The sequence below is a fragment of the Cherax quadricarinatus genome, chromosome 36 (assembly GCF_038502225.1).
Source record: "Cherax quadricarinatus isolate ZL_2023a chromosome 36, ASM3850222v1, whole genome shotgun sequence".
NCBI lineage: Eukaryota > Metazoa > Arthropoda > Malacostraca > Decapoda > Parastacidae > Cherax > Cherax quadricarinatus.
Genome location: NC_091327.1, coordinates 20,731,743 through 20,744,306, shown reverse-complemented (window position 1 = coordinate 20,744,306; position 12,564 = coordinate 20,731,743). Strand labels below are relative to the sequence as shown.

Here is a 12,564-nt window from a genome sequence, read left to right as displayed (position 1 = left end):
GTTCAACTGCCTCCCAGCACACATAAGGGGGATTACCAACAGACCCCTGGCAGTCTTCAAGCTGGCACTGGACAAGCACCTAAAGTCAGTTCCGGATCAGCCGGGCTGTGGCTCGTACTTTGGTTTGCGTGCAGCCAGCAGCAACAGCCTGGTTGATCAGGCTCTGATCCACCAGGAGGCCTGGTCTCAGACCGGGCCGCGGGGGCGTTGACCCCCGGAACTCTCTCCAGGTAAACTCCAGGCTGAGTGTTTTAAGATTTTATTTCTTTGCAAAGGTTACAATGTGTAATTACAATTTTGATTTAAGTACAAAGAAAGCCACTATCATGCAGGGGCATTTTGGGCAAACTAGTCCTAGTACATAATAACCAACTTTATGAAAAGGGGAAGTGAAAGATCATTTACAGGCTAGATCTGTAAACAGCTTAAGGGGTACAAAACAGGTTAGATGCTTGGAAAAGGACTAACAAGAAGCTTTTCCACTTTTACACAAGAATACAGAGAATTGCAGAAGGCCTACTGGCCCATGCTAGCTAAACAGGTCCTTCTCATATACCAACCATTTTTACTCAAGTTTAGCTTTAACAACACTACTGAGCACTGTGCTCCACTTCACAACTATTAGAGGAAGAATTCCCTGGGTGGAGATAAGACATCTGCTAGTTATATTTGTAATGGCAGAAATTATCTAATACAAGGTAGTGTATAACTGTGATGAATATAGAAAATAAAGCTTTCTCAGTGCATGGTTTCAGAAGAACATTACATTCCAAATTACTTATTCACCCACCCCAGATGCTTACCCAAACAGTGACTCTTATTTTACTCACCTGAAGATGCATAACCAAAAGATGATAAACTGCCTTCCTAACCGAACTTTGGTGTTTAAGCATACAGATGCTGCCTGGGAAGAAGGCAGGGAATGGGCAAATATTTCAAAAGAACCCCAAGCCTAAACAATGAATGCAGTTTTAATAATCAAGTAACACAACTACCCAATACTTCAACATTTAGAAAACAAAGAACACTGAAAAAATACTGTACTTCAAGCCTACTGAACTATCTTCGCACAAATAACTCAATGAACAATAAGCTAATGAAGATTTTTTTTTTTTCAAAGGGAAATGTCACTGATTGTTTTGGTTTATCCTTGGTAATCTACACACATGCTGCTATGAATGATAATTTATACAACTGTATTTATGTGTACCTATACCTGAATAAAAACTTATGTGCAGCTCAAAGGCTTGGTAATAATAGAAAAGAGGCATGTTAAAAAGAAGACTAATGCAGTATTCAGAACCTTGATGGCATAGGTACAATATGTGATTGATTGTTTAATGTCTGGCATCAATCCTGAGATACAGGCAACATACATATGGAATGTTCTCAAAGTTAACTTTTAATTTATAAAACTTTTTTTTATGTGCATCTAAAATTTATTCACATCTTGTGTATCTACATTATTGTAATATACATAGGAAGAACTAAGCTCATAAATAAGTTTATTTAGATACCGGTACATAAAAGTACAATTATCATATACATAGTAATATGTGTATATTACCTATGATATCTCAAAGTGTTTGACGTGATTTATTTCCATAAGGGTCATACAGTCCCTGGGGACAGGCAACAATACGGTTTAATCCAAGGATGGGCAAGATATCTCATATTCCTTGGACCAAGACCCTTTCAGTAGTATTTAGACATCTCCCCATAAAAAAGATGACGTAATAATGTTGAAAATTTATTTCTCACATTTACATTGCAATAAAATGAACTAGGAACTATTTCCCATAACAGTTAAATTTCTTAAAACGAATTTTAAAGTCTCTAAAATATTTGCACATTTTATGAACAGTACTATATATACTATCAAATATTGGATTTATTGACAATGTAACCCACTAAACAGGTACACAAATTTGTAGCTAACAAATTTACCCTTAACTTATGCAATTTCTCAAGCTACTTCATTGGGTCTTTCACTTTCATCAGGTAGCAAAAACATTATTATTTTACATTTAGTTTTACCTCCCATATTAGAGAATTTGTATATTGACAAAAACTAGCATAATTGTCATGCTCTACAAAAACAAGATGGCTGCCGCCTATCATATGAAGGAAAAGGGAAAAAAATATGTCAAAGACTTTGCCAAGAAATAATATAAAACAATACTGCTGTTGCTTTAATAAAATAGTCAATTTAAATTTAACAAATTTATACCAAAATTATTTTTTTCCTTAACCATCTTTTTTAATCTACAGCCGAAACGTTTTACGAAAAAGAAGTTATTCTGAAATGTGCTCGTAAATTAGTGTGAATTTAACCTCATTAACTAATCATGTAGAATTTACTTATTAAATCTTACTTAACTAACAATACTATATGCATTCATCTCATACAGAAACACCCAATTAAGACTACACTGGCAGTACTGCAATTTTACCACGTATCCTGAAATTTCATTTCATTACCACCAGACATACCTAACACACTTCAACCAGTCACTGTATTAGTAAACAGTTAAACCAAAAACTAACTAAACCTGTCACACAAATGTACCGATATCCCTTAAAAACCTAAAGCTTCCTAAACCCAGTCTTTCCTAAAAGTAAAGTTCCATCTTTAAAGCATTTTCCAGGAGCGTCGCTCAGCTTCCATTGTTCGTATTCCCTGCTGTGGCACCTTACTAAGTTGACCAACATTTAGCAGGGGATTATCAGTGTGTGCAGCATCGCATCAAGGTGTAATTTGCTGGATAATAATGGGACATGGACTGGGGTCGCCATGTCGCTGACATACGCTCGCACGTAATCGCCGCTACGCACAACACACTAACATCCATTATTTCTGCTTATACGCTATATCCAGCGACTAAAGCGTAAAAAATGAGTTCCCGAAATCTCACACTCTGGAAATAGTGCGTCAGGGACCCGTTTAACAGACAAATGTGTCTGCGAATATGCATTTTGTAGACGAGGACGCTGTGGTGGACGTAACGCTAAAATCTGCGTCCACGACTTCGGCAGAACGTCAAAGACATTGTCTTGTAAATCCCCCACATTTACAACTTATTTAAATCAAATGAGACAATAAAAACTCGGCCTAACCCGGCAAGGAGTAATTCCCTCTGCCACCTGAGGCCTCAAAGCAACAGTGCGATGTTAATTTACCGGTGGAGGAATAATTTTACAAATCCCGGACTGCTCGGCGATGGGTCGTATCTTGTTAATATATCCAAGGGCGTCCTGAAACTCTTCCCATGTTGGCTTAAATACAGGACCCTCCGGCGGCGGGATGAAGACGAACTCCGCCGAGGACATGGTGAGAGGAGTATGCGAGGAGAGTGTGACCACGTTATGAGGGCAACATGTCGAGGCAGGACGAGGAGAGTGAGAGATAACTAGCGGGTGTGACACACCGTCCTCCTGCCACTGTTTACTACTGACGTGCTGACTCCCCCGCGGAGCAATACTGCCGCTGCACCGCCCCACCTAGAAAGCACACAAACCTAGTGCATTTAGAAAGCATAGGTAATATAGGCTGGAGGACACCATTATACCCTTATAGATTTCATGTAAATGATTTAATCTGTGTTATAAGAGCTTGTAACACTCGGTACGGTTTGTTAAATCATGAAGCGGGGTCAAATCTGCTTGATGGATGCAGCATTTTTTTTTATATATTTTTTAATAGGTTTTTCTTTATAAAGCGTAGAGCAGTAATCGTTAAAACCACGAGTCAGTGTTGCAAAAATATCATAACATATTAAAGATTTTTATATCGATATACAAAATTATAATATAAACAAAAAGAAAATATATATATATAGCCGAATATGGGATGTGTATGTCGGTGAAGCTTACTAAGCTGGTGTTAATATTTAACCATAGCATTGCGAATATAAAAATTATTCATTTACACTGAAGGGAACATCAATATTTCCTGAAAAATTCTTCATTTTATCTCATAAATCAAGTCGTCAATGTAAAAGTGTATGGAACAGGTGTTGAGAGCTGTGATTGGCTGAGAGGGAGACACAAGCACCAATCATAATATAGCAACAACGTCATTTAACGTCATTTAAAAATGGCCGCGGTCCAGAGGTAAATAAATAGGAATGTTCTTCGTAAATTATTTAATAATGTTCTAATCGCTACTGATGTTTAGCTATATTACTGACAGTTTCATTCAGGAGGAAGTAGACTACACTCTCGTCTTGTTCTTAATAACTGTTAATCCATAATAACAATGACTGACGCAATCCCAGGTTATCCTAGGCTAATATACAGGTTACCAAACAATAATTGGGACAGGTTTAGCGCTTGTTTTCTTTTTAAATATAATAATAATAAGGCAATTGCTAAAAATTTTACTTGTGTATTGAATCAATGAAAGCTTAACCCGGTTTAAAATGTCTACTGGGCCTGTTATTTGATCTACGAAGACCATTTAATATTCTTTTTTACCATTTTTCCACTTAAATAATGGCGCTATGAATTCGAAGGCCATACACATTTAAATTGAGCCTTAACTCCATAAAATACAACAAATCCTTATTAACTTAACACTGGTGTGCCTCATGCCAGGTCCTGGGACCTATGTTATTCCTTATTTTTAGCAATGACTGCGCTGTATGACCCTTGTGGGTTTAGCGCTTAGTTTTGATTGTTGTAATAGTAAATATCTAGCAATGACCATGCCTCAAGGAAGGTTCCTTGATGCTGGGGAGGGGGCTCTTGATCCAATAATAATAATAATACTAATAATAATAATAATAATAATATAATTATAATAATTATAATAATCTTTATTTCTTCAAGTACATGTATAAGGTATACAGGCCTAACTGACATCAGTGACATACTACTATATAAAAAGCTCTTTTGTTATGCAGAGCATCTCGGGCAAATTAGGTTAATTTTGTCCCCAGGGTGCGACTCTCACCAGTCGACTAACACCCAGGTATCTATTTTACCGATAGGTGAACAGGGACAGCAGGTGTCTTAAGGAAACACATCCTAATATTTCCACCCATACTGGGGATTGAACCATGGACCTGAATGTGTGACCTGAGTGCACTAGCAATCGATCTACAGGACAGAATTACAAGGAATTATTTATTCTCCCCTTAGATTGAACCTGATTATCTCCCTTTCGCAAGGTACTGTATAACCCCAGTTGGTTTAGTGCTTCCCCTTCTTATAATAATAGCTAATAATTAAAACACTCTTACAAAATGTAACTTTTTAAGTGATATCACCTTTTTCTCCTTAAAGTTTTCTTCCTTGAAGCACATGAACACAAGATTTTAATATACATATATTACTTACATCTGTAAAACATTTGTAGATTTCCAGAATAAAGATGATCATTCTTAAATGTAAATTCCTGCTTGTTTAATAAAGCATAATATCAATCACACTAATAACCACAAAGTACTACAAAATAAAATAAATATACCACCTATCAAAGAAATAAAAAACTTCCATTATTAAAATTACTGTAAGACATATTACAGCAAAGGTTCACTATATTTTTATATATATTATTTCAGACATTTCTGTTTTATTTACAGGTTTTTGTACCAATTACCCCCAGCCTTCCTTGAAATAAATCTAAGTTTAGGACCGCTACTTAACAGAACTCGGGCATTATTGGACACTATGGAAAAGTAAATATTTCTTGTGGAGATTGTTATTTTGGGAGATACTACTAGCAAAAGTGGAACATTTATTTCAGTTGCATAGCATATCTGAACTGATCAATTTAGCGTGGAGTCGTATTATTCACCTGGCCAAGTGTAAACAAAAATGCACCAGAACTGATGGTGGAGTAAGGCTAAGTTACAGTTAGTTGTCTTAGAAAGGTTAGGTGGGTTTCATTAGGTTAGGTTATATTTTTTTATATTTGTTCAGTAAAATTATATATCTGCAAAACAAACTTAATATTGTACAATTCAAACTATAATTAATGGTCGAAATATGCTGAGTGGCAATCGTATACTTTTACCCTGAATTTACATATTATTATGTCTTAGGAAAAAACATAACTTGCTTAATGGAAAGCCAGCTTACTAATGAGGACTGCCTTGACACTCAAGACACTCATGTTTAGTCACAGCTTCACACCTATGGTGACAAGACAACAGCTGCTCCCTCTGTGACACACACTGTACCAGACCTTTGAAGTTGTCTCTTTGAAGCCTTACCTCACATTATTTATTCTCATTTTCACATTGTGCATTTCACCAATATATATAATGTTATTGAGTTCTGTAAATGTAACTTTCTATTAAATTGGCTATTAAATCTCACCTACAGTATACTGGAAGTTCTTGACCTTTGCAACTCCCAGTGTATTGTAGATGAAGCTAAAGTTAAAAAGAAAACAAATAAATGTACAATCATATATGAATTAAAATGTCAGTTCTTAAAGTTTTAGGGTGGCCCAAAAAATAAAATTTTTAAATGTCTTTCTCCACAAGGCTGTCCATGTTACATATTGAAATGTAAACATATGTGGAAAAAAAATTAGACTAAATAATATTTAGAGGTTAACTAGGATTTGCTCATTATTGCATGTACTTGCAAGAAATGTGAAAATTTGAAAAATGAAAATCTTGTTAAATTGTTAATGTTGTATTTCAAAATTGTACTTTACTGAATTTGTAATGAATATAATATGAAATCTTCACTGCTACACAGTAAAATCATCTAATGATACTGGAGGACAGAAGGGCAACGAAAAACATGATAACAGCACACAGAATACTCGATTACTCGGAGGAATTGATAGGACAAACGTGGATAAACTGTCCAAGAGGTGGAAAACAGGTACTCAAGAGTACATTTGGAAGTTAAAGACACAGATGAGTCACAGGGATGTCAGGAAGTATTTCTTCAGTCTTAGGGTGGTTGGGGAGTGAAATAACCTCAATGAAGTCACTTTTGAATAGCTTCCCCTTGACTTAGCTGCCATTCTGCAACAGTTGGTTTTTCATAGAACACCATATTTTACTTGCATTTCTTGAGCTTGCGGACACCAAAGTCAGCCCTCTGGTTGGAATCTGTGCTTTCTCCCAGATAACCTGAGTGATATCTGTGATAGCCTTGGCAGTGACACTAACCATCGAGGCGAGGCATGAAGTTCCTTAGTACAGTCCTGAGCTCAGATGTCTTTGCCAGGCTTCCCTAGGAGCCAAACAGCTAGGGGGCTTATTATCATTGCCATTGCCATACTATTTAGAGTTTTACAGCTGAAAATAAAGCAAAAAGTTATGCCCTATTAATTTGAATCAACTCATAACCTGCACGAAGAACTAGTCATCTCAGTCACGGTATCTCTCCCTCGCATTGAAACATGTTTGGTATTTCCCTCAAAAAAAATGTTTTTTTTTGGGTAGCCTCACTGAACTTCAACCCAGTGGCCCCTCAAGAAAGGATCTTTGTTGCTGGTGAGAAGCTTTTGATGCAATGAATTAGACCTGTCCTTTTCCTTCCTTGCACTGAAGCTGAGTGCTTCACATCCTCCCAGGCACTGTATGACCCCTGTAGGTTTAGCTGTTTCCCATGAAGATGATAAGAATCTGTCTCACTGGTTTCTATGCTTTCATTGCACACAGGTAATACTGGTAATACCCTTAATACCTCACATTCTTTAGCACTATATTGGCCCATCAGCATCTTGATCCATATCTATAACACTAATATACATATAACATCTACTATCCCAAAATCTTCTATTTCTTTGTGTGAAACATAATTAGTAATTTTTAGCTCAATTTATACTTCAATTTTTAGCTTATTGTAACAGAGAAGGGGTGGTAAATGTTAGTTTGGGTATTTATGGAAATCACACAGCTCATTAGGTAATTACGGTCACTTTATAATCTTACAGTTCAGGGCTACTACAAGCCTCACAGAGCACAAGTTACAACATTAGGTTTACTTGAAGGAAATGGATGCAGATGCATTCTCTTAAGATATTTTTATTGAAGATGTTTTGTCCTTGGACCTTATCACATTCATTGTTCATTTCCTCAAAGTTGTCAACAGTTATTTGCCTTCTTATTACAATTATATTTACTCCTTAACAGTGTTTTATCTACCGGTCATTGTCATTTCTGTCTACCTCTGTTCAGGGTTAGTAGCTCAATAACTTGATGTCCTCCTCTCTGACTGACTATTCATCTCTCAGGAAACTTGAGCACCCTAATAATTTCTAGTAAGTCCAGCCAAATTTTATTTTTGTGTAAGACATACCGAGACATTCTTCGTTGCCTGGTTGGAGAAGAATCCCCGCATTTACCTCCCACATAACCAGTGAGAACATGCCTAAGAGAGTTTCTGATTGTTATCCCATAACATAAGTAGCAAGCTGGTTCTGGTTACAATGTGGCCCTCATAATTTGTTTCACCATTGCTGCATTTCTGATTAAAGTTACTAAACAGCAATTCTATTGCAGGTTAAGATCCTCAGTAAGGAGAATTAACAGTTGTGGGAGGAATAGAGCAACAACTCCCACAGCCTCAAACAATGATCTGGTAAGCTTTTATGTTACTCTACATGTAAGGAAATCTCTCGAGTATCTTTTATTGTTTCACTGTGTTGGTAATGTGAAAACATACATTTCATGTCTACTGAACATATATTACAGTAATATGTGATATTCTGAATCCTGTAACTTGCTGAGTAATAATTACAGTAATCTTGATTTAACAGATTAATTAATAGGGAAGGAGAGGGTGTCTGGTAATGCTGGTTGTTAATTAAATCCTGATGATTGTTATCCCATGATTGTAATAATTATGAATAGTTCTGGAAACAAAGGACTTCTGTTAAATTCAAAATACAATGGAACATCAGTTTTTGTATGCCTTAGTCTGTACAGTATGTAAAACTATAGTTATTCTCTATAAAATGTATTTTTTGTTAATATTTCCTATAAGAAATAATGTAAATCCAATTAATCCATTCCAGACACCCAAAAATATTAAAAAATAAATTTTATAGAGAATAACTATAGTTCTACATACAGACTAGGGCATACGAAAACCGAGGTTCCACCATATATTTACCAAGAGGCCCATAACATTAACAAACAATTTTGGAAATGAAATATTTTGTCCAAAAGGGATGGACTTAATCTGTTGTTTCTGGGCTTTGTGGAGGCATTGGATTTTGTCCATTAAATATGAAATCCATTAAACTGAAGTCTATTAAGTCAAAGTTCTACTGTATAGGTAGTTTGATATACCATACAGTATATTTTCTCCACTAATATTGATTATTTCATTGATAGTGTGAGATTTATGTGACAGAAATCAATATTGTTTTCTTACTGTATAAAGAGTAATGCAAAATTTATATACATGTACTGTATTGAGTAATGAAGTTTTAATTATTTTGTCACCAGCATATTAATGTTGAAGAAGAGCTCTCCAAACTTCAGCCATCTCAACGCCTTCTGGACTTCTACAGGCAGAAAATTGCCAAATTTGATGCAGACCGCCAACATTTTTTAGAATTACTTGAAAAGTGAGTGTTTTATTGTAATTTCCTTAACAAAGGTCAAAACTGTTGAAAAGTTCAATATATATTAACTATCAGTCATGTAAAGCTGTAGGCACAGTGACTTTAATTGTAGTAGTTTTCATTATATACTAATTATACTGTACACAAAACCTACAAGGAGGTGAATAAGACATGTGCAGCACTTGGATATATTTGTTGTGGAGACATTTTGCCAGCCAGTGGTTTTTATCAGTTCATTATAAAGATGTAAGTAGTAGTAGTAAGTAAAAGATGTAAGTAGTAGTTTGAGGAATCACTCCCTCAGCTTTATAAGGTGGTGGTCATTTCATCAGTCTTTATGAATTTGATTCATCAAGATAAATGGATTGAATGCCTCCTTTCTAGGCTGAGGGACTGGTCAACTCAGACTACTACTCCATGTTGTTCACCATATCCAGTATTATTGTATTGGATTGATAAAGCCACTGGTTGGCAAAACATCTCCACAAAAAGAAATAAGTGTTTCAGATGTGTCTTATTCAGTTCGTGTAAACAATCATAGCATGTATAGTATTTTTTTTTATTAACACGTCGGCTGTCTCCCACCAAGGCAGGGTGGCCCGAAAAAGAAAAACTTTCATCATCATTCATTCCATCACTGTCTTGCCAGAGGTGCACTTACACTACAGTTATAAAACTGCAACATTAACACCCCTCCTTCAGAGTGCAGACACTGTACTTCCCACCTCCAGGACTCAAGTCCAGCCTGCCGGTTTTCCTGAATCCCTTCATAAATGTTACCTTGCTCACACTCCAACAGCATGTCAAGTCCTAAAAACCATTTGTCTCCATTCACTCCTATCAAACATGCTCATGCATACTTGCTGGAAGTTCAAGCCCCTCGCATATAAAACCCTCTTTACCCCTTCCCTCCAACCTTTCCTAGGACAACTCCTACCCTGCCTTCCCTCCACTACAGATTTATACGCTCTTGAATTCATTCTATTTCATTTCATCCTCTCTACATGTCCAAACCACCTCAGCAACCCCTCCTCAGCCCTCTCAATAATAGTTTTGGTAATCCCACACCTCCTCCTAATTTCCAAACTATGAATTCTTTGCATTATAATCACACAACACATTGCCCTCAGACATGACATCTCCACTGCCTCCAGCCTTCTCCTTGTTGCAACATTCACCACCCATGCTTCACACCAATATAAGAGCATTGGTTTAACTATACTCTCATACATTCCCCTCTTTGCTTCCATGGACAAAGTTCTTTGTCTCCACAGACTCCTAAGTGCACCACTCACCTTTTTTCCCTCATCAGTTCTATGATTCACCTCATCCTCCATCGACCCATCTGCTGACACGTCCACTCCTAAATATCTGAATACATCCACCTCCTCCATACTCTCTCCCTCCAATCTGATATCCAATCTTTTGTTACCTAATTTTTGTGTTATCCTCATCACCTTACTCTTTCCTATATTCACTTTTAATTTTCTTCTTATACATACTCTACCGTACTCATCAACCAACCTCTGCAGCCTCTCTTCAGAATTTCCCAGAAGCACAATGTCATCAGCAAAGAGCAATTGTAACAACTCCCACTTTGTGTTAGATTCTTTATATTTTAACCCCACACCACTTGCTAACACCCGAGCATTCGCTTCTCTTACAACCCCATCTATAAATATTTTGAACAACCATGGTGACATCACACATCCTTATCTAAGGCCTACTTTTACTGGGAAATAATCTCCCTCTCTCCTACATACTCTAACCTGAGTCTCACTATCCTCATAAAAACTCTTCACTGGTTTCAGTAACCTACCTCCTGTTCTATACATTTGAAACATCTGCCACATTGCTTACCCCTCCACCCTGTCATACGCCTTGTACAAATCCATAAATGCCACAAAAACCTCTTTACCCTTATCTAATTACTGTTCACCTATATGTTTCACTGTAAATGCTTGGTCTACACACCCCCCTACCTTTTCAAAAGCCTCCTTGTTCATCTGCTATCCTTCTCTCCATCTTGCTCTTAATTCTTTCAATAAAAACTCTACCATACCTTTTACCAGGTATACTCAACAGACTTTTTTTTTTTTCTCAACAAACCAGCCGTATCCCACCAAGGCAGGGTGGCCCTAAAAGAAAAACAAAAAGTTTCTCATTTTAAATTTAGTAATCTATACAGGAGAAGGGATTACTAGCCCCTTGCTCCTGGCATTTTAGTCGCCTCTTACAACACGCATGGCTTACGGAGGAAGAATTCTGTTCCACTTTCCCATGAAGAACTCAACAGACTTCTTCCCCTATAATTTTTGCATTCTCTTTTGTCCCCTTTGCCTTTATACAATGGAACTATGCACGCTCTCTGCCAGTCCCTAGGTACCTTACCCTCTTCCATACATTTATTAAATATCCCCACCTGATTTTTAACATTTCTGTCTTTATCCCATTAATCCCAGCTGCCTTACCACCTTTCATTCTACCCACTGTCTCATGAACTTTCCCCACACTTACAACTGGCTCTTCCTCACTCCTACAAAATGTTATTCCTCCTTCCCCTATACACGAAATCACAGCTTCTCTATCTTCACCAACTCGATTGAGTTGGCATTTGCGCAGTGTTGACGTGTACTTGGCTCTGTGAAGACCTGTTTGCGCGCTCTCTAGAATTGAAGCAAGATGCCCTCCATCGAGCAACTTTACCAACAGCTTAAGGAAGAATTGAGGTTGGCGAATTTGGAAATTCGGCGATTGACCGAGGAGAACAAGAAGATTCGTAGTAGTCCTCCTGTTTTGAGTCCTCAGGTCAAGAAGGGAAACTGGTCAGTGGCTGGACAGCAGGGAAAGAAGTTGACGATCAAGAAGACGAATGGAAAGGTAGAAACGATGAAGAAGAAAGAGACTGCCGTGGAAACTGTTGTGGAAACATCCAATACATTCTCAGTGCTACCCGACGAATGTGAGTTGACTACTGGGAACGACACGACGAAAGACATTAAGGAAGGTAAGAATATTGT

At 37.1% G+C, this 12,564-nt stretch overlaps 2 protein-coding genes across 5 annotated transcripts in view; one reads left to right on the top strand and one right to left on the bottom strand.

Annotated features, from left to right (window-relative positions):
- Kdm5 (Lysine demethylase 5) overlaps nt 1–3,481 on the bottom strand; it is a 121,956-nt gene extending 118,475 nt beyond the window's left edge. For all 4 annotated transcript variants that reach the window (XM_070091545.1, XM_070091547.1, XM_070091546.1 and 1 more), the window contains exon 1: nt 3,181–3,481. In XM_070091545.1, coding sequence (XP_069947646.1) covers nt 3,181–3,330 — 150 coding nt within the window. In that variant the 5' untranslated portion in view covers nt 3,331–3,481. The remainder of the gene's footprint in view (nt 1–3,180) is intronic.
- Nucleotides 3,482–3,987: 506 nt separating this feature from the next.
- LOC128691355 (coiled-coil domain-containing protein 77) overlaps nt 3,988–12,564 on the top strand; it is a 48,825-nt gene continuing 40,248 nt past the window's right edge. The window contains exons 1-3 of the mRNA XM_070091656.1: nt 3,988–4,113; nt 8,475–8,553; nt 9,426–9,547. Coding sequence (XP_069947757.1) covers nt 4,097–4,113; nt 8,475–8,553; nt 9,426–9,547 — 218 coding nt within the window. The 5' untranslated portion in view covers nt 3,988–4,096. The remainder of the gene's footprint in view (nt 4,114–8,474; nt 8,554–9,425; nt 9,548–12,564) is intronic.